The sequence below is a fragment of the Mesitornis unicolor genome, unplaced genomic scaffold (genome assembly GCF_000695765.1).
Source record: "Mesitornis unicolor isolate BGI_N332 unplaced genomic scaffold, ASM69576v1 scaffold4338, whole genome shotgun sequence".
NCBI lineage: Eukaryota > Metazoa > Chordata > Aves > Mesitornithiformes > Mesitornithidae > Mesitornis > Mesitornis unicolor.
Window position 1 is genome coordinate 4,949 of NW_010199674.1, and position 27,205 is coordinate 32,153.

Here is a 27,205-nt window from a genome sequence, read left to right on the forward strand (position 1 = left end):
GCCCCAAATGTCGTGAGCCATAGGGATGCAGGGGCCCTGGACTCTCTGAGGGGGTCACAGACCTTCAACCACCACATCCTCATCACCCCCTTGTCCAGCCAGGACCCTGAACCCACCACATTGTGCTCCTCCGGACCCCACGAGCCCTGGTGTTGGGTGCACATCCAACCCCAAACCCAGCTGCCGCCACCGTGCCAAAGCAGTTCTCATTAACAAAACCAATTGGCGCTGCCCTGCTCCTCTCCAGATGTTTTGGGGCTGCTCTTGCAAGACCAGATGTGGCCCTGTTCTCCTGCTTTGGATCCCGGTGTTGTCTCATCCCAAGCTTGGGACCACTGAGGTCCTCTTGGGTCCACATCCCTGCCTGCGCTCAGGGCCCCGATGGGGGTGAAGTTTGGATTTTGGCTAAGCTGGACCCATGAAAAGCTGCTCCTCATTCCCAGGCCATCCCACCGTCACCAGCACCGGGGTTATGGGACACCCCTGGACGGAGCAGGATGTGAATTTACCCATTTTATTAGGACTTCAAAAAGCACTTGGAAGTTTGTGTCCCACAATTTACATCTTTCCCGTAGGTTCGGAGGTCGCACGTGTCCCTTACCATGGGGACACCCTTGTGACGTGGGCCAGCTCTTGCCTGGATTGGAGCAAGCCTTGTGCAAGACCTGCTGGGTTGAGAGCTGTCTCCCCAACTTTTCCTGTAGTTTTTGGGGAGAAAGAGGTCCTTCTGGAGAATTGTCCATCTCAGACCCACTCAACTTGGCCTGCTTGGACACGTCCATGGCTTGAGAGCCAAACAGTGGCCCAAAATCCGCTTCTCATAACACCTCCATGGTACTGCTCCCCTTGGCTGCTCTGGAGGGTCCTTGCAGCACGGAGAGTGGTCGTGCCTGGTCCTGTCCTTCCCAGGGATGGTGGGGCTGGAGCAGACCCACCTCCCACCCTGGTATTTCCATTGCATTCACCGTGCAGGAGCTCATGTGGGGCTGCCCAGGGTTTGGGGCCAGTTTGCTATGGGTTTGGGGGGGACGGATTGCAGGTGGCTCCTAATTTCTACGTAGGCTTTAGGGGTTCATCAGAGGGGAGGTCAGAGCAGCAGATGGGGCAGGGCAGCCTTGGTGGGCGCAGCCCGGATGTGGCAAAGCGAGCACCCGAGGGCAGCAGGACCTGAGCTCCATGCAGGGATGGGTGCTGCAGCTCGGGGCCAGGGTGCCTGCCGGAGCCGTGGGTCAAGGCAGGGGCTGGGGTCTTGTCCCTGCAGGTCCTGACAGGGAGCTGTGCCACCGGTGCTGGCCTGGCAGTGGGCGCAGGACCCCTCACTCTTCACCTGGGTGCTCCCCAACTGTCCACTTGGCCTTCACGTCCCGGAAAGGAGTGATGTCCTCGTAGGTGGCCATCTGCTCCACCTCCAGGCCCTGGAGCAGGGAGAAGGACGTTGAGACACAGGAGGGGCACCATGGCTCCATCCACAGCTCATCTCCCCTTGGTACCCACAGCAGGGACCCATCTCCCCATGGTACCCCCCAGTGGGGACCCATCTCTCCTTGGTACCCCCAAGCTGGGACCCATCTCCCCTAGTTACCCCCATCAGGACTCATCTGCCCTTGGCAACCCCAAGCTGGGACCCATCTCCCAGTTCCCCCATAGATCAGGGCAGCTCCTGAGAGGGCAGACGATGGAGATGGGTGCCTGGATGTGCTCAGAGCTTGGGTTGATTTTACGAGAAGCTCTTTACGGCTGATGTGCAACAAGCACTTGGGAGGAGGATGCCCTGATCCCGCCTGCAAGGGCTGGGGGTGTCTGGCAGACACCCAGCGGGGACACAACCCGCTGTTTCATGGCTCAGGTTGGTATTACAAAGGTATTTCTGTAATGAACACAACATTACCTCGTAGGTGTGGTCCTCTTCAGGACTTTCCTTGCCTTCACCCTGTGGAGAGGAGCGTCACAGGTTGGATGTCAGCACCCACAGGCAAATCCACACAGCCCCACACATTATTTTAAATGCTTATTTCCCCAGTTCAGCTGCCCACACTCCCGTGTGACAGCCCCAACCCCAGCACCTGCAAGGAAAGGGACACTTCCCCTGCGGCAAAGCTGGGGATGTCCCCACTGCTGGAAATGCTGCCACTTACTCTGTCGAGGAAGAGGAGCATGGGGATGGTGATGAAGATGACCAGCATGATGGTCTGGATGATGATGATGGCGTCTTTCAGGGTGTTCCTGCTCTGGATCTGCTGGATGTTGCTGTGACCTGGGAGCAGCAGCACAGGGAGAGCCCCAGGTCCAACCACCACGCCATGTTCCCAGGGTACGGGGACGAGTTTGGTGTGGCCACAGGTTGGTGTGTCAGCTGAGCGGACAGGGGAACACGGGTGACGTGTCCTCCCCCTTGGGAGCATTGCAAACTGCCTCAAGGGTGGCATCAGGGACCAGCTCTGGGATAGGACGCCTTGGGCAGGACCCACCACTAGCACAGACCAAGGACATTCGGATTTATGGGGGGAATGCAGTCCCTGGGACGTGTTTCTGTGGGATGGATGTGTCAGGGCAGACTGGGGGTGTTAAACTGCTGTTTGGTTGGCAATGAGCAAAGAAACCTCTGCGGTGCCATGGAGCATCTGTGGTTGTGTCTGAAGGGGTCCCACCAGCATGGGGGGTACAGGAGCATGATGAAGGGGCAAGAGCATCTTTAGGGGCGCAGGGAGGACGGGGACGTCCCACTCACCAATGACTCTGAGCTCCGTCCCGCACGAGTGCGGCCCCTTCTTCTCCGCCGTGAGGTTCTTGCTGTCGCACACGTAGATGCCGTTGTCCTCGTAGGCGATCCTGAAGATGGTGAAGTTGATGAACTTCTGCTTCCTCTGGACGCTGTAGCGGGAGGTGTTGTGGGCCAGCACCTGGAGATCATCGCTGTCCTCCGCTAATTTGTACCACTGCACGTTCTGGGGGTCCTGGGAGTAGCAGATGAAGTGGACGAGCGTGTTCTTCTTGGCCATCACGTAGCGCGGGTTCTGCTGCACCATGGGGCACCCCTCATCTGCCGGGGGACAAGGAGGGGGTCACGGCGAGCAAGGACCTGGCACCTGGGAAGCTGTTCCCATGAGATACCCCCAGAAGCATCTCCCAAGTCAAGAGCTTCCCGCTTTCCTGGACTACTCTGCTTCCGAGCACTCAGCTTTGTTTTGGTGAATCATCATCGTCTGAGGGGAGAAATCTGAGATTTTTGGCAAAAATGTGTTTTTAATGGAAACTCCGACTTCGAGGCTTCACTCAAATACGTTTTTGCTGCCCCCACCCCTCTCTATGTGCATCTTCTTAGTCCCAGCTCCGAAATTACACCGTATGCTAACAGGCACCATGGAGCCTATGCTAGGACAGCCCCATCTCCCCAGCTGGCTTCTCTCATGCTTCCACATTTTTGGTGTTTTGCTGTATTTGGTATTTTTGCCGTGTTTTGGGCCCAGAGCTGGTGAGTTTGAGGGCTGGTTTGGGTGGCAGAGTTCATGGTTAATGGTGGGACATCCCCATCTCTGCAGGGGACCGTGGCATGGCACAGCCAACGGGGACACGAGGGACATGGGTCACAGGCAGGGAAGGGCCCGATGAGAGCTTACCTGTGCTGTTCCTGGTGCTGTTGGTGTCTGCTGAGATCCCACCTGCAAGACATGAGAAGGGGCCTGAGGTGTTGGCCAGGAGTTCGTGTAGGACAAGGCCATGCAGGATGTCCCACACCAATGGCACCGTCCTGTGGGACATTGGTACCCACTGCGTATGGGATGGAGTGGTTGGGAACGTCAACTGGAGCCCCACTCAGTGTCCAGTTCTGGTCCCTCAGGTCAAGAAGGACAGGAACTGCTTGAAAGAGTCCAGCAGGGCCACAAAGATGATGGGGGGAGTGGAGCATCTCCTGCTGAGGAGCGGCTGAGGGAGCTGGGGCTCTGGAGCTTGGAGCAGAGGAGCCTGAGGGGTGCCCTCATTCCTGGGGATCCATTGGGAAAGGGCAGTGTCAGGAGGAAGGAGCCAGGCTCTGCTCTGGGATGGTCAAAGCCAGGACAAGGGGCAATGGTCCCGAGCTGGAGCACAGGAGGTTCAAGCTGAAGATGAGGCCAAAGTTTGTCAGTGTGAGGGTCCAGAGCATGGCCCAGGCTGCCCAGAGAGGTTGTGGAGTCTCCTTGTGTGGAGACACCCAAAGCCCTGGCCGTGTTCCTGTGTGACTGCTCTGGTGATCCTGCTCTGGCAGGGGTTGCACTGGGGGAGCTTTCCAGGGCCCTGCCAACTCCTGACATCCTGAGACTCTGTGACACAGAGCAGTGGAGATTTGGGTTCAAACCCTTCTATTTCCATCCCATCTCCTCTCCAAGCTGCTTTCCGGTTGACGTCCCAGTGACACCTGCCTTTGCTGTTCATGTGCCCCAGGCTGGCACCTCTCAGAAGGGGTACGGGCAGACTCACACCTCTTTACTCACACTTTCCATCTGAATCAACCAGAAACACTTTCCCCAGTGGGGCTTCCCATGGTAGCCCCACCATGGCCAGGGTGGGTTTGCAGACCCTGGGACAAGGCCTGGACAGAGCTCTGGGACCTGCGATGCGGTGCAGGAAGGGGAGCAGGGTGGGGACCCCCCAGCACCCATGGGTGCCCCTGCCCGCAGCTCCAGTGCCTCGGTTCCTCTTGCTGCAGCTGGGCAGGAAGCACCAGCCCTGTTTACTGCACCGCTTCAGTGCCCAGCTCCGTCCTCTTGACGAATATTGGCCAAACCCCACTGCGGGGAAGCTGGCACGGAGGTGGGGGGCCACACCACCTCCCAATGCACTGAGACAGCTGCAAACCTGCCCCCAGAAGAAGAAGAAGAAGAAGGAGGAAGATTCAATTCCCCAAACTGAGCCTTGCCACCCTGCTGAAGACCTTTCTGTCCCAAATTGCAGCCTCACGGGGACCTCCTGGCCCAGTCGTGGGCCCCTCTTGCTGCCTCGGAGCCTCTCCCAGGCCTGGTCTCCCCCAGGCCCAGCATTCTGCAGCAAACTGTCCTCTCCAGCCTCATTTTGTTGTTTTAATGCGATGGGGAGATGCATTTTGTCCTTGCATCTGTGTCCTGTGGTCCTGTTGGCCAGGAGGGATGTAGGGCTTTGCTCTCCATGTTTTATTGGTGTTTCTAAATGAAGACCAGGCTGATCCTGCACCCCAAAAGCCCTCACATCCCTCAAAGCCAACATCTCCATTGCAACCAGGGTGGGCTGAGCTTCCCCTGTCCTCCCACAAAGCCACCGTGAGAGCCAGGGTGAAACCCCGCGACCTCAAACCCGTGCTGGATTTAGGGGGCCACCCAACAGAAACCCTTCCAATGCCCTTTCTCCTGAGGGCACAAGCTGAGGGTGAGATCTGCTGCAGGTTTTTGAGGGGTTGGAAGGGGACAGATGTGTCCTGGGTTTAGCTGCTGCTTCCCCATGGGGATGCAAAGGGGAACAGCACAGGGATGTTCACACAGAGCTCCCCAGATCACCCCCAAAAGCCTTTTTTCACCCATTTCTTTCCCGCTCCTGGGCACCGAACCCCATGGAGCAAAGGGAGGTGGCTTGGCCATGGCCTCAGACCTCCGAGAGCAACAAACCATAAAAAAAACCCCAACAACCCAGTCCTTCTTCGCTGCCACCTGCACCCACAGCCGGGCAGGCTCTGCACCGGCTCAGCACCGCGCTCCTGCCACAAAGATCCCGTGCTCGGGGCGAGGCAGCTGCACCCCATGTCTGCACCTCAGCGGGAAACAAAACCCGAAACCGATCCCAAAACCTGACCCATCAACACAGTGGGTCCTCCCTGGCTCTGCTGCATCCAGGGCTGGTTTCCTGCACAAAACAGGACTGAAAGAGGTGGTTGCAAAGTTTAAAATTAATAATTTAAGGTCAGACCTGGGTGAAATCTTGCACTGTGCAAGGTCCTTCTCCTGGGCGTGTGTTTCCTTGCTCTGAATCTCAAAGCCTATGGTTCGTGCCTACCTGTGACCAGAGCCATCAGCCAGAGGTTCACCTGCAGCACCCACAGCCTCGTGCAAAGATCTGCCATCTTTCACCCAAAACAGCAGGGCAACATCCAGCCGCCGGCCCTCGCTGCTGCAAAACACAGCGGCCGCTCCAAGCCCTCGGCCTCCGTACCTAAAAATGTCCAAGCTGCTGCGACGCGAGACGGCCCCTTTCCTGCTCATGTAAATGCTCCTCGATGGGGACTTTCCCCTTGGGGCTGGTTTTGAATGCGGCGCAGACGCTGGGGCGGCCGGGGCCCGGGGCCCCGGGACCGGCCCGTGCCTGCGCCCTGGGCACCGTCCCCCTGCGTGTCCTTGGGCCGTGCTCGCCACCGGGGCGTTATTTGATGGAGGTGACCATGACTGGTGTGGGTCCACACCAAGGCTGGAGATGAGCCCATTTCCAGAGCACTTGGTGATGTGAAACCTGGGCTGGGCTCCCCACTGGGAGCAGGATGCGACCACCAGCACATCCCTGGGGGTAAAGGATGGAGGTTACCCCCTGGGTTGTACCCCAGCCCCACAGCAGCATGGGCAGATCCTCCCAGTTTAGCCCTGCAGGTGATGGGTTAGGGTCAGTGTTAGGGTTAGGGGTTGATGCTGGCCCAGTTGCAAGAGTCAGAGCAGTAGCAGTGTGGGAAGAGGGGATGTTTATTGGGTTTCTCCTTCTCCCTGTTCATTGTAGAGTGATTGGTCCTGTCCCCAGCATCCCAAATAGTTCCTGCAACTCCCCTTCCAGGAAAGGGTGAACCCTGAAGAGAAGAGGCATGGCCAGAACAAGGTCTCACCCTTTTGGTACCAGCCACAGCTGCTCCTTCAGCACCCCTTTTGCCGTAAGACCCTTCTCCTGGGGAAGCACAATGTGAGCCCCAAGGGGAGCTCTGCCCCCTTGGCTCTGAGCAGAAATATGGTTTCCCTCCCTGCTGTGTCCTCCCATTGCTGCTTTTCACCGGTTTTGGGCAAGCACTGAACTGTAATTCCACATGAAAAACACCTCTGGGTACTTTTGCCAGCCACGTTGGTCCCCAGAGCCTGTGTGTTTCTTCCTGGGGCCTCCCCAAATCTTCTCTCTCTGCAGGTTTGGTCAGGTTTTTTTGCCATTTCTGAACATTTGGAGGCTGCTGGGAACTGGCTTGAGTCTCACCTTGTATGTGGCGGGAGATGAAGCAGAAAAGAGGTGAAATAAAGGTCTCCAGAGAAGGCCTGGCCCCAGGAGGGAAGGACATGAAGGGCAAGGTGCCTGCAGGTAGAGCAGGCAGGTTGTGTGGTGCATGATGCTGTGCACTGGGGCCGTGTTGCTGAGTCCCTGCTGCCACCACCTCTGGTCTTGCTGGAAAAGCACAGCCCGGCCGTGACATCCTGGCCAGGAAAAAGTGATGAGAGATGTCCTCTCCACTGGAGGGGTCTTTATCAAGCCCTGGGATTGGAGATGGGAGCTGTGATGAGCGAGGCAGGGATGCTGGAGGTACCTGGGGGCAAAACCAGGAGCAAGGCACAAACTAACGAGGGTTTGCTGTGACGGTGGCCAAATTACCCTGCACCACTGTCTGCAGGCTCCTTGGCACCCCAAACAGGCACAGACCCTTTCCAGAGGGGCTTGGCCTCCCTGTGAAGCCACCTGTGCTCACAGTACCCAGTGGCATGGGATGCAGGGAGGGTCCCATATCCTATGCCCTCAAGTCCCTTCTCCTGTGCCATGTCCTGAGGCAGAGCCACTGCAGGGCAGCTGTACCCTTCCCAAACCCATTCCTATTCATCGGGGTTTGGGTTTCACCGCTGTCCTTTCCCCCGCTGCGGAAGGACAGGGGACACTGGGTGACGCCACCTCCTCCCTCCAGCCTGCGTGGGTACCACGATGCTCCACTTGAATTGCGCCAGCTCTGGACGAGCTGTTCCAGTGACAACGCAGCAGCGAGGCCACGCCGTGGCCCTTGGGGACATCAGCAGGTCCCAGGGGTGGCTCCTCCTCCCATCACACATTGACGCAGAAACCTCCCTCGCCCACCGCTGCCTTCTCCCCATGATGCTGAACTGCTCCTGCGGGGCTGGTGGGGCTGGTTTGACCCCACAGAGCCTGGCATGGGGCAGATCAAGGGGTCTGCACTTCCTCCAAGCTCACCTTGCTCCTTGGTTGAACCTGCAGCAGCATCTCCTGCAGCTCCTGGAGTCAGGACTCGGTGTTGGGGGGCACCAAGGACTCCAGGGAAGTTGCCCAGGGGCAAGCTCTGGGGTCTGGGCTGGCCTGGAGGTGCCAGGGGGTCTGGGGACCACCAGGTCCTGCTGAGGATGGCAGGTCTACCCAAGGCCATGCATCCAACCAAGGAGCAAAGGGAAGGGGCATTTAACCCCTCCTAGGGGCTGGGAAAACATTTCTCCCTCTAACACACACCCACACATTCTGTGTCATAATAATAGACGATTTACAGTTGTTTATTTTAAGAAATGTACAAAGAAAAATGGCTTTAGCTCACACGGACCCTGCTCTTTGGCATCTTTTTTTTCCATTGACGACAACACGTACGTACAAGCAGCATCGATTGTGAACCACAATCCGGGCTGGAAACCGCCGCGCCACGGATGCTCCCCGCGCGAGCGCTGCGTGAAGCGGCTCAGGCTCCGCTTCCAGGGAGCATCGCCCTGCGCAACACGGAGAGGAAAGCACAACGCTTCGGGATGAGCAGAGCCAGCTCGGCTCTGCCGCCCGGCCGACAGCACACGGATGCAAGCAAGCTCAGCACCGCTCCCGGCCAGCCTGAACGTGGGGCATCCGCAACCGCTCGGCACCAAAAATCAGCCCAAGAAAAAAATATATTATAATAATAATAATAAAAAAAAAGACAGACCTGTGGCTTCAAGAAGCAGCCCTTTGTTTTAACTGGAAGAGGTTTTGGTTCGTGTTTGTTTTGATCTCAAGAGGGTTTTTCTTTCCCCTTTTGAAGGTAGAAGGTGGTCCGGAGATGAACTCTGGGCCTTTTTGGACATTTTTCCTTTGCCCACATGCATAAAGAGCAGGAAAACCCTTCCTTTCCTGGGAAAACCCTCCTCTGCTGCCAGGTTTCCTGGTGAGGACCTGCCTGACCCCCTCAGGCTCTGCAGACACCCTGACACGGCCACCAGGTCCTCTCCGGGGCCCCAGCTGATCCTGAGGATTTTGGGATCCATGTCCCAGTGGGAGCATCCATGGCATTAAGATCCCCAGTGCTTGGTTGCCAATGGGGTTTAAAGGACCCCATTGAAGCAGCTCATTGCAAAGCCCTGCTCCAATCCTCAGGGATGTGTCTCGTTAATTAACGCTAACGAAGAGCGCTGCTGCAGTGCTTGAGGAAATCCTGCAGGGTTCTGGCTCGCAGAGGGGGTTTGCCAAACCCTACCTTTGCCCATGGCTTTCCTGCCACAAAATCTGGGTGAAACGGGGAAAACAGAGAAGGTGGCATGACGGTAAATACTGTTTACATTCGTACCACAGAGACCTGAATGATTTATGGTTTCAATGCATATTCGGAGACCTTTAAAACCTGATATTTAAACCCTGAGAACATATCTGCAGACGCTTTGTTTTGGCTATGCAAACAAATTGTTAAGACATAATTGCACTTTCTTCGTATATAACAAAAAAAAATAAATCCATAAAGCTTATTCAAATATTCAAAAGAAAGGTGCTACTTTAAGACATTGGAGTTATTTGTTCACAAAACCTTGCCTTCTCTGTAATTATTCATAATATTATTTCACTTGGCTCATCTTTCACTGGCTACTTGGCTGCACTCTGGAAGACTAGACAAGAAAATCTCTTAATTGTGAAATAACATTAATAAATAATTACTTTAAGTAACAGGACAGCCATACTCGTTTGTTAATGTCTGAAATACATCATGACCGTGATGAGATCATTTCAAAACTAAAAATGTTTCTCTTTCACCAACAATAGATAGATTTCACATTGAATTCTCATAAGAAAAATAGTAAATTCTTTGCAAGTGCAGTGAGCTGTAAAAACCAAGATCAGTAAGAGATCCTGCTTTGAAAGTTAAAGTGTCTACTCGAAATATCTGAAATTAGCTCAATTATCTAAGATCTATTGATCTGTATGTGGAAGAGCTCTTGAAAAGGAGACACAGATGGAGCCTTTTCAGGCTGGGCAAGAGGTGGAAGCCTCTTTCTGTTATACCAGCGACTCCTTCACCACGCGTTCCTTATCCCTCGCTTTTGCTTCGCCAGGAGCATCTGGAGTCTCTGGGCTGGGAATGGGTGCAAGGCTGAAGGCAGGGCCCGTCTCCACATCTGTCCCACCGTTCCCGTACATCTCGTGCATTTTGGTGGCGATCAGACCTTCCTTCTCGGGCTCGTCCTCGTCCTTGCTGTGCCGGTACATGTAGGACGCCTGCTTCACCGAGCGCCGCAGGAGGTACCTCCGGAAAGCCCTCTGGATCTTTGTGGCACAGACTTCCTCGTGTTTCCTTTTCAAAGTGGTGGTGATGGGCTCGTAGGAAACCTTGGAGGGGTTCGCGGCCATGAACTTCTCCTCCATGGTGGCTTTCAAGGCGTCCATCTCTCCCGAGTCTCCCAGCACTTCCTTAGTCAGCGCAAAGAGGATATCCAGGCAGTGGATTTTGTCCCCAGCGACCATCGGGAGATCCATGGTGATGAGCTTGATCTTGTTCGGCTTGGGAATTTTGAGCGGTTCCTGCAAGGTGTCTACAAAGTCAGACAAGGTGCTGTACGCAATGAACTGGGTGGCGTCCGGGTCAAACTTCTCCCAGGTTTCGTAAAACATTTCGAAATCGTCTTCGCAGAGGGGTTCGCTGCTCTCCTCCGTGGCCACGTTGAAGTTCTCCAGGATGATGGCGATGTACATGTTCACCACGATGAGGAAGGAGATGATGATGTAGCTGCAGAAGAAGAAGATGCCGATGGAGGGATTGCCACAGTCCCCTTTCACTGAGCTGCCGGGGTTTTCCAGCTCGGGGTCGCAGTCGGGAGGGCCGCTGTTGAGGATCGGGCTGAGGAGGCCATCCCACCCCGCCGATGTGGTGATCTGGAAGAGGCAGATGATGCTGTTCCCAAAAGTTTCAAAGTTGAAGATGTCATCGATCCCGGCCTCCTTCTTTACGTAGGCAAAGTTGGACATCCCAAAGATGGAGTAGATGAACATGACGAGGAAAAGCAGGAGGCCGATGTTGAAGAGGGCAGGCAGGGACATCATCAGAGCAAACAGGAGAGTCCGGATGCCTTTGGCCCCTCGGATCAGCCGGAGGACGCGGCCAATCCTCGCCAACCTGATGACCCTGAAGAGGGTGGGTGACACGAAGTACTTCTCTATGATGTCCGAGAGGACGATACCTGTGAAGGGAGGAAGAAGAGGTGAGTTTGCCTTGCTCTATAGCCAACACAGGGTGGTGAGGTGGAGCTGTTGCTGTCAAGAGAAAATTCTGGTTGATTAAAGTAGGTATTTGTTTAAGCTGTAGAGTTAAAAGAACTTTGATTAAGGTAGTTAAAGTACTTAGAATAGGCATTTGTTTAAACTAAACAAAAAGACTACAAGGTATATGTGTACAAGTACTTGGAGAAGGTACGTACCATGCTCAAGAGAAGAACAGTTGTGATAAGATAAGAATTAAACAATAGCATGAAAGATAATAGCTGTGATCAGGCAACCATAAGAATAGGCCATAACTTGTCTTTTCTCTCCATGTCAAAATTATATAGGGGTAAGCTTTTGAAGTAGTTCAATGTCTTGTATGAAATAGTAGTGAGAGTGAGGAAACAGTCAAGGTAAAGGGCAAATTAAAAGGTGGACATTTTATGCATGCTTGTATAATTTTGTAATTTAGCTTTGTTAAAGATGTATAAATGGGCTGTGAAAATGTATGGACGTTGAAGCACAATTAGAGGAGCTATCCTCTGTGTCTCCCCAGCGCTGCAATAAAGGAGTGCCTGCTTATCTGCAACTGCATAGATAAGTTTTCTTGTAGTGATTGCGACCCCATCAACAGAGCTTCTCGACTCCATCTGCCAGGGTTGAGCAGATACAGGGAGATGAGGCCACTTCCAATAGCAAGCAGATCTCTGCTTGGGAACATATTAAAAAATACCTCTGAGCACAGACCCAAAGGTGAAATGCTGGGTGCTGTGTTTCAGCAGTGTCGCCACGCAACACAGAGGCAAAGGGAGCCCAACACCGAGGAGGAGTGGGACTGAATCCCTGCCCCTCATCCTGCCTGGTGCTATGGGGTGGCCTCACATCTGCTCTGTCCCAGCTGGGCTCTGCTTGAAGGGTGGTGTAAAGGTGGCAGTGTGGATCGACCAGACCATTTCCACCCCTGGCAAACCGGTGCAAGCAGGAGAACTCACCTAGGATGGAGAGGATGACCACCACAAAGTCGAAGATGTTCCAGCCGACGGTGAAGTAGTAGTAGCGCAAGGCGAACATTTTGAGCACGCACTCTCCCGTGAAGACGACGATGAAGACCAGGTTGATCTTGTAGAGGACAGAGGTTTTGAGTTCGCTTTGATCGTCCGTTTCCACCATCATGGTCACCATGTTAAGGCAAATCAGGATCATGATGGTTATGTCAAACACTTGCTTGGTGACAAAGTCGAACACCTTCCCTTGAACCTTGTTCTGCCATGAGGGCCCCGTGGGTGATGGAGAACCAGAGGGGAGGTGGGAACATGGGACAGACACACAAAAACCAGAGACACAACAGAATGAGGAGGATGAACCGTATTTAAAAGAGTGCAGGAAAACTCAGGTTTGGGGCCAGCATAGAGGTCTCATGGCCCCAAAAGCTATGGGGGAGGATACCCAGCACCTTGCAGGACAAAACCCACTTGGTAACACCATGGCTGGGAGGTGTGGGTGCAGGGGACAGTTGCTTTCTAAATACACCCAGAGTCATTGCATCAGAGCAAAAATAAACACGTGGGGAAGGCTTCGTTTGAACAGGGCTGTCCAAACCAAAGTCACCACTGCGTACGTATTGGCAAAGCCCCTTCTCCAGGAGTGTGTAAACCTGAGCTTTCCCTGAGTCTGACTCCCTTTGAGAGAAGACCCAGGAGCTAAAATAGGAGAAAACCCTCATCCCTGCAAAGGGACCCCCCTTGCCCTTGCCAGAGCTGAAGAGCAGATCCACCAGTGCTGATGTGAACCTCTCCTGACGCCCCAGCTCTTAGCGAGGTCCTGTCTGATAGAGCAGCAATGGGGACCCAGGATTTGTCTCTGTGATCCCCAAATCCTTCCCATTCGCTTTGGGACAGTCGATGGCTTGAAGTGCTCCCTCCCTGCTGCCCTCCAGGGCCATTAATCCAACTTACCGATGGCCTGGGGATGGGCTTCTGGGGTTTCTTGGAGCCGAGCTTCTTCATGGCGTTGTAGTATTTCTTCTGCTCTTCTGTCATGAAGATATCTTTGCCTCCAAAGTATAAAGGGAATCAACGCTGTTAGTCTTGGGAGCTCATCTTTACCAAGCATCTCCAGCCAAGCTCCTACCAGTCGGTGCTCACTGCACTGCCACAGTGAAACCTGCTTCCCCCTACTTGCCCTTCTGTGCCTCCCTCAATTCGCAGCACCCATGGGTGCTCACCCCAGTGCTGTGGTTGCCCACCCTCCACCCGCTCTGGCAGCCATGGGGTGTCAGTCCCATACTGCTCGCTTGAAAGGAGAAGTTGAGTCTCTCCTTGATGCATGGGAAAATGATGAGAAAGGGCCATGGGGTGGGAAAAGAAAAGAAAAGTGAGGGCACAGGCGTACAGCCGTGCCTGCTGTGGCATGGGCAGGAGCAATGGCAGCCCCTCCTTGCCTCCTGCCTCTGCATCCGTCAAGAAATCCTCTATAAAGATGCTGGAGGGAGTGGAGCATCTCCTGCTGAGGAGCGGCTGAGGGAGCTGGGGCTCTTGAGCTTGGAGCAGAGGAGCCTGAGGGGTGCCCTCATTCCTGGGGATCCATTGGGAAAGGGCAGTGTCAGGAGGAAGGAGCCAGGCTCTGCTCTGGGATGGCCAATGCCAGGACAAGGGGCAATGGTCCCAAGCTGGAGCACAGGAGGTTCAAGCTGAAGATGAGGACAAACTTTGTGAGTGTGAGGGTTCTGGAGCATGGCCCAGGCTGCCCAGAGAGGTTGTGGAGTCTCCTTGTGTGGAGACACCCAAAGCCCTGGCCGTGTTCCTGTGTGACTGCTCTGGTGATCCTGGTCCGGGGGAGTTGCACTGGGGGAGCTTTCCAGGGCCCTTCCCACTCCTCACATTCTGTGACTCTGTGATATAAATGCCATAGCCAGGACACAAAACCCCATGCGCTGTTTGCCCAGCTCTCCTTGTTCACTTTGCAGGAAGTCAGTAATCAATAACAGCAACTCAGGCTGCAGAGGAGCCCTGGGGTCTGTTTGAGCCCTGGCCATGGTGGCCCTGGTCGCCTCTGTCCTGGACCAGCACCCCAGGAGGCTGCAGCAGCTGCAGGATCCCAGAAATACTTATCTTTTTCTTCTGCTGGTTGAAGTTGTCGATGATGACACCAATGAAGAGGTTCAGGGTGAAGAAGGCACCGAAGATGATGAAGATGACAAAGTAGATGTACATGTAGAGGTTGATCTCGTACACTGGCTGCTCTTCAATCTGACCAGTAGAGATGGAAAATGTGGGACTGGAAAGCGTGTCCCCAGGCCTAATGACCCTGGGACAGGGGTTCACTGGGCAAAGCCATTAGGAGGCTGCTCCATAACCTTTGGGAGTTCAGTGGTCCCTGTGGGAGCAGCCACGGGAAGGGATATCCAGGGGACGTAGGGGGACAAGGATGTGCTGACACCCAACCTCACAGCATGGGCTGGGGAGTGGTAAAGGATGCCCAGATGCAGCGATATCAATGAGTTAACTTGAATTTCTCCCCAATAATCAGCTTTCCAAGGACTGAAATACAGCCAAGGTGGGAAGAAAAAGAGGTTTAACTTGTGCTATGGCCAGCACATGAGGTGACACAGCCTGGCAGCCTTGGAAAACACTGCTTGTCTCAAGGGGCATTGCTTAATTCTGCTTTACACTTGACTGGAGACATCCCAAGGGGATGCAGTGGCCCAAGCTGTGTTCATGGGGAGCTGGAAGCAGCTCCTGCACCCAGCACCAGCAGCTGCAGCCAGGGCGAGCAGGGTGGCTGTTTCTGGTGCTAAAAAAAGGCAACGAAAACAAAATGTTCAGGGCCGTGGGTGTGAGGCTGACCCCCACAGCGGGGCATGGGCATGTTTGCTTGGTTAGAGAAAGGTAGGAAGCCCCTTCTGCTGCCCCTCTCATGGCAGTGTGGGCTGGCGTGGGGACACTTTTTGGGATGGATGTCTGCATGAAACTCTTAAAAACAACCACCCAGCACCAATGGGCAGAGGCAGAGTGGGGATGCTGCAGCCAAGGGGTCCGTTCCCAGAGCCCCAGGACCTGGAGGGATGAGCTATGCTCAGTTGTGAGACACCCCCTGCTCGTCCCCTCACCTCGCGAGAGTCCACGGCAGCGTACATGATGTCCATCCAGCCTTTGAAGGTCGCCTGCAGGGACAACAGAGAACAGATGTGCTGGGAAGTATTTGGGGCAAGGGAGGGAGGGAGATGGGTGCGCGTTTGGGATTTGCTTTGGGGGTTTAGCTCTGAGCTTGCTTGCTCAGCCTGGAGTTACAGCATCTCCATGGGAATGGCAAGAGAGGGACTGGGTTGAATCCATAAGAAAAAAGCCCCAGTGCAGAAATACTGAGATTTGCACGTGCAGATGTGCTCACACACAAGCTCTGGGGTTACCAGGGACTTCCCAAAAACACTGCTGGGAAAAGAAGCAATGGACTCATTCCTCCCCAAATACGAGGTGCATTTTCCCAACCGCAGAGCGGTGCCGGAGCTGGCTCCTCCTGCTCCCCACCTGTGCCACCTCTGCCGTCTGCTGGATCCTGACCCTGGGGGGCTGAGGGGGGCACCCTGCATCTTCTACAGCCTTTTGCTGCTGATTTGTTAAACAAAAAGCCTGAACTTCTTGTTTCCTGAATCTGATGGAACAAACAACCTGAAGAGGAAGCTGAATTTTAGAGCTGGTCACTCCAATTTGGGTTCTGCTCCGGTTCTGCAGCTGGATCTGATGGGAGTAACCCCAGCCCACACCTGTGTTTTTATTAAGGCTGCGGTGAGCAGTTCCCTTTCTGCCTTCGGTGGAAGCGCGGCTGCGCTCGCCCACCGCCCTGCAGCACACACACACGCGAGCTTTTTCCAGCCGTCATCCTCCCCATGCAAAACTCTCGCAGCCCATGACTGCAGCAGAGCAAACTTTTCCAATGGGTGAGGGGAAAGGGGGAGCCTCCCCTCCTCGCTTCTGCATCCTGAGCTGTGCAGAGGATTTCTCACAGCTCGGTGCTACCTCCACTCATTTGCAGCCCTTTCCTGGTGGCACCTTCCCCTCCCATCTCCTAACCCTGTCCCTTTTATCCACGGCTCTGCGCATGTTTCGCATGTTAAATGCCAATTTTGGAGCTAAGAAGCAGCCAAGAGGCCCCGTCTGGGCATCAGGGCAGCTCTGATGCTAACCACGCTGCCCTGCTAATGGCAATGCCCGTCTTGGAAGGACAGCAGCCGCCTTCGTTACGTACCACCTGCAGCAAGGAGAGGTATCCCAAGCCCACGTTGTCGAAGTTGACCTTGACGTTGACCCATCTGACCTCGTTGGTGTGGAGCAGGGCCATGCAGTCGCTCTTGTTGTTCACCACGCTGATGTCGAAGAGCTCCCCGGTGGTGGTGTTGACGCAGCGGTAGTACTTCCCCGCAAAGAGGTTCACCCCCATGATGCTGAAGATCAGCCAGAAGATGAGGCAGACCAGCAGGACGTTCATGATGGAGGGGATGGCGCCCAGCAAGGCGTTCACCACCACCTGCAAGGGGGGAAAAGACCTTGGAGGACCTGGGGAGGGAACCAGGCAAGCAACAATATGGACCTTCATGTTCCTGTGTCGTACCCTTACCCTCCCCAGCAGCACCAAGTGGGCCCAGAGGTACCTTAGCATTGACCCCACTGATCTGGGGGCCCCTGAAAACCAATTTGGATGAGTCCCTGATGTAGGTGGCTGCTGAATGGTGCCAGATTCATATCAGAAGCAGCAGCACATGGGGGAGTCACCTACCCTCATGCCTTCAAATCTGGACAGGGCGCGCAGCGGCCTCAGAGCCCTCAGTGTCCGCAGGGATTTGATGGCTCCCAGCTCGGAGTATCCCAGCCAGTTCGCGGTCAGGCTGATAATGGAAACCTGCAAGGAGCAGCCCAAGGGGTTAGCAGCATTTCAGGTGGAAACACAACTGTTGAAGGTTGAAGTTGGAAGGGCCCTGGAAAGCTCCCCCAGTGCAACCCCTGCCAGAGCAGGGTCACCAGAGCAGTCACACAGGAACACGGCCAGGGCTTTGGGTGTCTCCACACAAGGAGACTCCACAACCTCTCTGGGCAGCCTGGGCCATGCTCCAGAACCCTCACACTCACAAAGTTTGTCCTCATCTTCAGCTTGAACCTCCTGTGCTCCAGCTTGGGACCATTGCCCCTTGTCCTGGCATTGGCCATCCCAGAGCAGAGCCTGGCTCCTTCCTCCTGACACTGCCCTTTCCCAATGGATCCCCAGGAATGAGGGCACCCCTCAGTCTCCTCTGCTCCAAGCTCCAGAGCCCCAGCTCCCTCAGCCGCTCCTCAGCAGGAGATGCTCCACTCCCCCCATCATCTTTGTGGCCCTGCTGGACTCTTTCAAGCAGTTCCTGTCCTTCTGGAGCTGAGGGCCCAGCACTGGACACAAGATTGCAGCTGTGGTGTGAGCAGGGCAGGGCAGAGCAGAGGGGCAGGAGAACCTCTCTGCCCTACAACCACCCCTTCTCATCCAGCCCAGGCTGGCGTTGGCCTTCTTGGCTCAAGGGCACATTGCTGGCTCATGAGCATCGCTGCCACCAACACCCCCAGATCCTTTTTTGCCTGGTGTCCCTGCAGCTCCTGCTCTGCTCGGTGTCCTCTCAGGCTGGTGGTCATTCTCCTGTCTTGGGACACAGGGACCGGCATTGAAACCTTGGGTCACTGGAGCATGGCCCTGCCTCTCGGGTGTGAGGGTGGAGGTGATAGAGGAGGCACAGACACTGCACAGATGTGACGTGCTGTGTCACAGAGAATCTGGAAGACCGTTTACATCTCTATTAGGGTTTAGTAGAACAGCATGGGCTTGTTCTTGGCTTGAGCATAAAACATAGAAAGGATTTGGAAAGGTTTCTTCAACTGGGGAAAGAAGTGGCCCTTGCTGTGGAGCACCGTTATTTTAGGTGATGTTCTGAGTCTCATTCCACAGCCACCCCACTGCCCTTTAAATACCATTATTTTAGGTGATGTTCTGAGCCTCATTCCACAGCCACCCCACTGCCCTTTAAAATACAAGCATGGTTTAATTTCCAGCAGCCTGCTACAAACCCTTAATGCTCCCAGATCCCTTGGCTAACTGTGACTCTAGAGGCGCCCATCAGACACCACCACTTACATCGACGATAAGGAAATCCAGCCAGCACCACGCGTTGGTGAAGTACACCTTGAAGCCATAGGCCACCCACTTGAGCAGCATCTCGATGACGAAGATATAGGAGAAGACCTTGTCGGCGTACTCCAGGATGGTGCGTATCACCTTCCGCTGTTCGATGTAGATGTCCTCAAAAGCCTGGAAGAGGTGCGGAGCTACGTGACAGTCATTCTTCCATTGGACCCGCTGCACGGCTCGGTGCAGCCACATCCACATCTGCACCGCCCCTGCTTCCTAGGGCAGCTTGAGAAGTTGAGAACTTATCGACAGTGGCATCTCCTGATGTACCTGGTCAACGCGGGGTCTAACTCTTGTCTGCAAGTTCTTGTTGGCTGTGTGGAGCGGTGTTTGTCCCAAAGCCAAAAGCCAGGACACCAGCCCTCACCTTTAGATGCCCTGGTAGCTGAAAATGCGCTTAGGAGCACTTGGGGTTACTGATACATCCTCATGGCATGTAAACCAAAGATGATCAGAGGCACAAGCATGGTGACCAGGTGTTGCACAGCTGTTTTAGCTCAGCTTTTGGTTCCAGCTACGACCTCAGCCATCCCCAAACTGCACTCGATGATGTAGACACCCAAACTGTGTCTGGTTCAGTCCCTCTGTCCTCCTTCCCTCTCTCTTTAACCACCATGCTTGTGGAGAAGTTGGTCTCCCCCTTAGCTCTGTGTATTTACAGGTGCAGCTGAGCTATAACCAGCCCAAATACTCAGAGAGGACCGATGGGCTGACACACGGATTTTAATGAGGTGGATTTAAGTGGAATTTTTGGGAGGGTGCACCAGTCAGCAGCAAAATAACAACCATGAATTGTTCAGAAAGCACCTCCCGAGAGCCAGACATGGAGGCAGTGAAATGAGCCATCCACATAAAGCTGCATAGATGGTGCAGAAAGTCCATGGTTGACATCAGGAGCAGGAGGGGAGGTTGTAGGGGGCTGCATCTCCATGAGCCCATGGACCACAGCCCATGATGGAGGCTGGGAAGGGTTGTAGGGGGTGACTGTATGGATGCAGGGCTCTTGGAGGATGTTTAGGTCCCCCTGTGAGGCTGCCCATTGGGCAGACATGACCCAAATGGGGTTTTGAATCAAACATCTGCCCACAGCTGTGTTATATGGCACAGGAGACAGCCAGGCCATGCCCAGAGCTGCTGCCTGGGCCCTGCCTGCATCCTGGGCTCCCACCGAGCAGGGGAGCAGAGCAAACGGGATAGGGCGAAAGGTGGGACCTACCAGCGCCCCGCTGCTGAGGAGGATCATGAAGACGATGAAGGTCTCGAACCAGTCGTGCTCCACGATGCAGAAGCAGGTTTTCCGGACGTTCCACCACACCTTGCCTCTGTCGCTGGTGATGTCCACGTAGAGGCAGGGGAACCTCTTCACGCAGCCTGCGGATGGGACAAGATGCTGTGGATTACACCCTGGCCGGGACGTTTCCACCGACAAGGCACCAGTTATGGTTTTATTGACATTTATTTTTTTATTATTATTTAGTTTTATTGTCATTTTCATTGTCTCCTCCTCTCAGGTGGAGGTTGGAGCAGGAGCTGCTGGGCTTGGAGGTGGGCATGCAAGTGGGGAGCCCTATGGGGACCATCTCCTTTGCAGTACAGGAGGATTTGGAGTTTGGGCTGGGCTCGGTGAGCCCGGGGGTTGTTGGCTGCAGGAACTGCTTGGGAATGGCCCTTCCACACCCACCTCCCCCATTCCCGGGGGTCCCAGTCCCCCACCTTCGGTGAAGCACTCCTCAGGCTCTTTGCTCTCCTCAGCCTCTTCCGCCACCTCCTCCTCCACGGGCAGTGGGGGCTTGTAGTCCACCGTGCTGCACAGGGATGAGGCGTTGTCGCTGGACAGGGGGTTCTGCAATGAGAGAGGGGGATTTAGGCTTGGCTGTCTTGTAGAAAGGATGCTCCGGGGCTGCTCCTCCTGCCCTGCAGTACCAGGGAAGCCAGCGGATGGGAATGCCTTGCTTGAGGGCTGCAAACCCTTTCCTATGAAAACACAGCCCAGATTGAACCTGCTGGATTGCCCAGGGCTGCAAACCTTAGAGGATCATTGGTATGTGAGTTCGCACAAGCTTTGCTTTTCATCCAGGTTCAGGGGAGCGAAAGGTCCCCTGAGCCCAGTTTTCCTCCCAGCACTGCAGGTCCATCTCCTGTGTGCTCGTACCATCATCATGGGCTGATTTTTCTCACCTCCTCCTCCTCCTCTGCATGCCCCGATCCAAGAAATGCTTGGCTAAACATGCTCTGATACAACGAGACCTATGGAAACCTGGGTGGCCACCATGGCACTGCTGGCCCAGCTCGTGCCGAAGGGCTTTTAGGCTGAGGTCCAGCCCAGTTCAAAGCCTGCATCCCACACATCTCTCGTCGGCTCCATCCCGCTCTGCACCTCGGCTTGGCTGGCTTCCCAGACACCACTCAGCAGGGCCCGGAGGGGCTGATAACGAGAGGAAACCTTGGCAAGCCCCTGGGATGCTTTCCCCTCTGTTTTTGCTCTTGTTTTTGGCTTTCTGAGAAGATCTTCTGCACACTTGAGAACAGAGGAGAACCCCAGAGCTGCTCATTGTACCTGGCAGCAGACGATATTGGATGGGCATCTCCTATGCAGGATGGCATTGGCTTGCATGGGAAGGAGATAATCCTCCCCTGAGGCTACTGGTGCTCTCAGTAGTAAATGGAGCAGCTACTCTGTCCTCCAACAAGCCACAAAAGACCCCCTGGGGTGATCTGAGGCACCTGCAGCTTCAGGGGCCAAGTCTCTAGGAGAAGACGTTGCTTTGGGGGACTCTTGCAGTGTGGCTATGGGGTATGTGCAGGGCATTGCCTTGAGGAGCAGGACACAGCGGTGACATGAGCTGTTGGCTCTGCAGGGACATTGGGCCACCCTCTTTAGGGGCTCGGGGGGGGTGACAGGAGAGGGATTAGGAGGCCTCGGCATGGAGCCAGGCAAGCTGTGACCCTGGGGAAGGGCACATGGAAACCGTCTGCCTCCAGGACAAGTCCTGCAAGGGCACGAGGTGGGGATGAACCAGCACAGTGGGCCTGGAGACTGTGGGAAAGGTGTCCAGGACAGGTCCTTCTGAGGGGGACAACAGGGATAACGGTGCTGCCCCACTGCACGGTCACCCAAACCCCATCCCTGGGGGCTCTTGATCCTCCACGACCAGCAGGTTTGCAGGACAATTTCCGTCACACACCTGGTGTCTGCACCCAAATCCAGGGCTTTCCCCACCCTGACCAGCACCAGTATCACATCCAGAGTCACCCTGCAACCGCCCCCCCATAATTCGCAGCCCTTGGCGACGCTCCTGTGATGCACCACAGCCCAGAGCATCTCAGGAGACATCCCCCTGCCTGGCAGGAGGGGGGTCTGGGGCCAAAAGCCCCCAGGAAGTCCCTGAGCCACAGCACCAAGTCCTCGCACAGCCGTAGCAAACCAGCACTGCTGCTGCTGCTGCCACCTCCTCATTGCTTTGTGGTGCAAAAGAGAAACCAACCGTACGGTGCAAAAGTGCTCTAGGAGAGCCCTGACACTACCGTTTCACCCCCCAAAATATCTCTGCCTTGGAAAGGAGCTGCTCTGGAAGGGGGAGAGCATTTATCAGCATTTTCTGAGCAGCCGATCTGGAATAAAACACCAGTTTGCAATTGTCAGCAGCGGCCAGCGTCCTCGGTGTGCGGCGGTGCGCCGGGCTTTGGCTCCATCTGGAGCTGATCAGTAGCATGTGAATACACTGAGCTGGCAGCAACCATCCCCAAGGACCAGCTCAGGGCTCCCACTAATTAGCAGCTGACTTCTAATTACTAGGCAATCGTTTCTCATGATGGCAGCCAGCCCACCCTGTCTGTCCGGGTTGTTAATGCATCATCCGCCTTGGCATGCACCTTGGTCAACATTGGAGTGAAATTAGCTGCCAAATCCAGTGGTGATGATGGGGTGAACTGGTATTTAGTGGTTGAGAGGTGCTGTTTGGCCCCCTGAGCGTGTTGAGCAGCCAGGGATGGCTCCCAAGATGCAAGCTGGGTGCAGGAGCGGGTGCCACTAGATGTCAGCTGAACACAGCCTCATGACGCTGGAGCCGATAGCCAAGTGCTGAGGTTTTCTCCTTTCCAATGGGAAGTGCATCACGGTGGTGGGGAGCTGAGATCTGTGTGAACCCCATGGACCAGGCTGGATGTGTCCCCTCATGGTGGCCTTAGCATCACCTCTGTGCAGCGCGATGGTACGGTCAGCGTGGGCTGGGTCTAATTGGGATTAGTACTGCTGGGCTGGACTTGTAGCAGCAAAAATTTGGGGAAAAGTGCCAACTGCCAGCCCTCCTGCTGACAACATTAAGGGGAATGGCAACAGCAACTCCCCTCGTCCCTCTTCCCTTGACCAAGGTGCTCCAGGTAGGTTTGTCCCTTCTGAGCACAGCAAGCAGTGAGTTTGCCATGGTTCACAGCCAGCCACAACCCCTCCTGCATCTCCCCAGTTGCTGAAAACACCCTGTTTTCCCAACTGAAAAATAAAAATAGTGGTGATAAAACCTTGGATCAGGGCTGTTCTGTTCCTCTGCAGACTGATGCAGTTGCTCCTTTGCACTGTAGCATCCCCACTGCCCTGCATTTCCCCAGGCCAGATCAGAGCTGTTCTGTTATTCATCCAAACCACTCTCCAGATTGATGCAGTTGCTCCTTTGCACCGTAGCATCCCCACTGCCCTGCATTTCCCCAGGACCTTGGAGTAACCACACCACGAGCAGTAATTTCCCAGCAGGTATCACCCTCCATGCTGTGCCCACTCGCATCTTCCCAAGTTTCTCGTCTCGCATCTCTGTCACCTCCCCAGAGCAGCAGGGCAATCGGTGTCCCACGAGCCCTGACAGCCCCCTCCACCTCTCGACATAGCAATGCCGACATCAGCTGTCTCATCACCTTTGGATCCAAAATGCATCGCTTTGCCTCATGTTGACTTGTGCTAAGCTCCTCCATCTGGTTTCATCTCCTCCCCGATGATGCTCTCCGAGGCATTAGCAGTGGATCCAATGTTAGCGCTATCAGCAGATTTCCTGGCATCAAATTCCTCTCAGACATCTTTAACCCCAAACTGAGCACTTTGCCTCTTGCACCAACCCTGAGGTGCACTGGGTCCCCCTGGCATTAGCAATAACCCCATAGCCTGACCCACAACAGGGCAAACCCCTGCTTGGACCACCCCCACCTCCAGCTTAAACTGGGAAACACCAGGTTGAAAAACCCCAAGTCACATATGGTGGACAAGTTAGAAGTAACCCAAACCAGCGGCAATCTTGGGGCAGCACAGCAAGAACGGGCCAGTTTTGGGTTGAAACCCTTCCAACTGCCTTTCTTACCTTGGCATCTTCGGTGTCAGACTGGGTGCTGGTCTCCTCGTAGAGGTCAGACTCCTCCGAGGCAATGGGGACCTGCACCGTCAGGTTGGGGTTGTTAATGAAGTTCATGTGGTCCAGTTCATCCATGAAGAAGTGCTCTTTGCCAGTGACTCTGTCCAGGTACTCCAACTTGAGCTCCTGGCCCGTGTCCACGTGGTTTAGCACAGAGTTCTCCCTCTTATTGGGCTCCTGCTCTTCCTCCGGGGCCACCTTCTTCCCCTTCCACAGCCTGCGGAGCAGCATCAGGACAGAGGCCTTTACGAAGTCGATCCCCCTGGTGATCCTGCCGATGGCGATCTGCAAGTTGTTCATCTCTCCGTCATCGTCGGACGCCGCCAGGCTGTCGGCGCTGAAGGAGCTCAGCAGCAGAGCCAAGAACAGGTTCAGCACCTGGAGGGGACAAAAGCAAACGCCAATGCTGATGTCCGGCACCAACATTGTCCCCGCAGTGACCGGTCATGGCCATGGAGAAGACCCCTTTGTTGAGCATGTCATGGGACTCCTGTCATGACGCAGCTGTGGGAGATGCCAACCCCACCATCTCCTGGAGATGCTCCTCCTCACTCCTCCCTGGGCTTTGATGCTCTCAGGGTCACCTCCAACTGTTTGGGTCCTGCTGATCCATTTGCAAGAGACACCAGTCATCACTTCAGCCACCCACCCTGTGGGGCCACCAACACGTCCCTCCCTTTGCTCTCTTGGAGCTCTTGGCCTGCCTGGATCCCATGTGGGACTCCCCAGGTCTGTGGTGCTTCTCGCCACCACGCATAGGGATGCAACTCAGCTCTGTGTCCTCTCTTCCCAGAGTTAAACCTCCTGCTTTTTGTCTTCCCAGCTGCAACTCCTCCTCTCCTCTTTGCTGGCTTTGGTAGCTCAGACACCCAACAAACCCCCTGAGGGTCTCCAACATCCTGGAGCCACATGGGAGCCTCATCCCTTCCTACCAGAGACCCATGCAGAGAAGCATTTCGTCTTGGCACAAGTCAGCTTATGGGATGCAATGGCCTCAAGTTGCACCAGGGGAGGTTTAGGTTGGATATTTGGAGGAATTTATTCACTGGAAGGGCTGTCAAGCACTGGAAGGGGCTGCCCAGGGAGGTGGTGGAGTCCCCTTCCCTGGAGGGGTTTAAAAGATGAGATGTCGTGCTTAGGGACACGGTTTAGTGGTGGATTTAGGGCTGGTTTGATGGCTGGACTCGATAATCTTAAAGGTCTTTTCCAACCAAAACCACTTTATGATTCCATAAAGCTCCAAGCACGGGCTCTTTTCTGCTTCTCCCTGATCTCTCCTACTTCACCGTGCCCAGAACGTGCCTGGACCCCACTGCCTGGCACGGGTGGGCTCCCTGCATGCCAGAAACTCATTGCAGCTCACGAGAGCAGCGGGACGGGCTCTCCGGGTACAGGCGCATTGGCAGCACCCAGAGCAGCCGGGGGGCCAGGCCCACAGCTGTCGATGTTTGTGCCTCTTTGTGCCAGCAGCGCATCTGAGAAGGGAATTAGCTGCTATCCAAGGTCACTGCTGTTTTCAAATGGCTCATGCCATATGACTTAAATCGCATCTTTAAATAAATCCCTACTATCCCACTGGTTTAATACTTCTGTTAAGTACCAATTACAGCTAATAGCTGCCTGTTGGCTCCGTCTTTGTTTTTTTTTGGACAGGAGTCGGTTACCTTGTCACCCGACTGACTTCCTCCCTTTTCCCTTAATAACCCCAAAGGAAATGCTCAAAGTGTCATTAACGGGAAAGGACGACCGACGAGCATCGCCTTATTGCTCCGCAGGGGAAGTGAGGAGAAATACACCCCCCCTGCAGCCGGGATGCTTGGGAGGCTGTGGGACCGGCTCCAGGACTTGCAAATACCTGAGCCGGGGCCAGGGGAGCCTGGCAGGGAGGGTGAAGAGGGCAGAGATGGCTCTGTAGGTGGTCGTGTGCCGTGTTTCTCTGCTTGGCTTTAAATAAACCCCGAGAGCAGAGCACAGCAGGAGCTGCAGGGTTTGCCTGGAAAGCTGGGGTGCAGTTTTGGGGAGGGCTGCACCTCTGGGAGGGCTGTTTCTGCCCCTCGCCAGCTGAAAATCGTGCTGCCCCCATGGTGTCTTCAGGAGTCTGTCCCACCCCGAAAACCAGCTCTGGAAGAGGGAAGGTTTCCAGAGCCCCTTTTGGGGAGGGTCTCCAGGAAGCCCCAGTTGCAATTCCCGGCCTCTAAGCTCCTGTGCTCTCTGCAGACCATCCTGGAGCTGCTCCTGCTGCTTACGGGTGATTTTCAGCCCAGTTCAGCGTTGCAGTTCAAATGAAGGGGTTCCCCTTGAAAGGCAGCATCGCAAACCATTGCTGGGTGATGACCGCGCATCCCCCCAGTACCACCCAGCACAGCCCCCAGTGCGAGCTCTCTGTGCTGCTATGGGGGCCAGTTCAAAGCCCCAGATACCTGACACGAGCCAGGGAAGCCAAGCAGCACCCAAAGCAGGATGCTTTTGCCCTCAAAGCAGGATGCTCCAGTCCGTCCTACCCCTGATCCAGTCCATGGGGTGGTCGGGGTTCCCAGTCCATGGGGTGGTTGGGGTTCCCCCTGGGGCTGCCTTCACCCCTCCGTAGGGCTGCGCTGGAGCAGGTTGTGGGGAGGGAAGCGTCAGCAGCTCCCTCACAGATAGTTTTTCAAAGCAAATTCCAAAGGGCTTACACAACTCCGGCAAGTAATAGGAGCGATTCGGCGAGCCGCCGTGCTTCCCTCCCCTGCCTTGCTCCTTAAGAAGGGAGAGCAGGGCCCACGCCGGCTGGAAAACAAGCTTCAAAGCCGCCAGCGAGAGAGTTACCAAGTTTAGAAAGGATTTCACGCTCGCCTGGAACTTGCAGACCTGCAGCATGGGCAGCGAGCAGCTCGGGTTAGCGGAGGCGGAGGGCGATGGTTTAGCGGAGAGGGAGGGCGATGGTGACCGGGGGTTCACCAGGACCCAATAGAGACGGAGGGCGATGGTGACCAGGGGTTCACCAGGTCCTGTCAGAGAGGGAGGGTGATGGTGACTGGGGGTTCACCAGGACCTGGGGGAAGGAGCCAGGTGGTGCAGAGGGGTTGTGCATCCCCAGGATGCTACTTGGACCGTGGTGAGGATTTGGGATGCTGGGGATCCGCAAAAGCCTCCTGGGAGGGTCTGGTCCCAAAAGCACCTGGGCGCAAAAGGCCAGCCCTGTGGTGAGCTGGAGGTAACACTGTCCCAATCTCTTCTTGCAGGAGGGTTGG

At 55.1% G+C, this 27,205-nt stretch overlaps 2 protein-coding genes across 2 annotated transcripts; both read right to left on the reverse strand.

The window, feature by feature from the left end:
* Positions 1 to 1,316: 1,316 nt before the first annotated feature.
* CD79B (CD79b molecule, immunoglobulin-associated beta) lies at positions 1,317 to 6,064 on the reverse strand. The gene is made up of 6 exons (XM_010189516.1): positions 5,998 to 6,064; positions 3,618 to 3,659; positions 2,729 to 3,040; positions 2,136 to 2,254; positions 1,889 to 1,930; positions 1,317 to 1,415 (listed from the first exon to the last, which is right to left on the reverse strand). Exons 1-6 carry the CDS (start codon positions 6,062 to 6,064, stop codon positions 1,317 to 1,319), a joined length of 681 nt encoding a protein of 226 aa, XP_010187818.1.
* Positions 6,065 to 10,182: 4,118 nt separating this feature from the next.
* LOC104535771 (sodium channel protein type 4 subunit alpha-like) lies at positions 10,183 to 26,962 on the reverse strand (the record flags this gene model as incomplete). The annotated part of the gene is made up of 12 exons (XM_010189518.1): positions 10,183 to 11,360; positions 12,372 to 12,642; positions 13,335 to 13,439; positions 14,490 to 14,627; positions 15,488 to 15,541; positions 16,624 to 16,902; positions 17,152 to 17,274; positions 18,529 to 18,702; positions 19,799 to 19,953; positions 20,296 to 20,425; positions 23,925 to 24,353; positions 26,613 to 26,962. Coding segments are annotated over 12 exons (3,386 nt in total), but the record flags the coding sequence as incomplete, so codon positions are not given.
* Between the last annotated feature and the right edge of the window lie 243 nt (positions 26,963 to 27,205).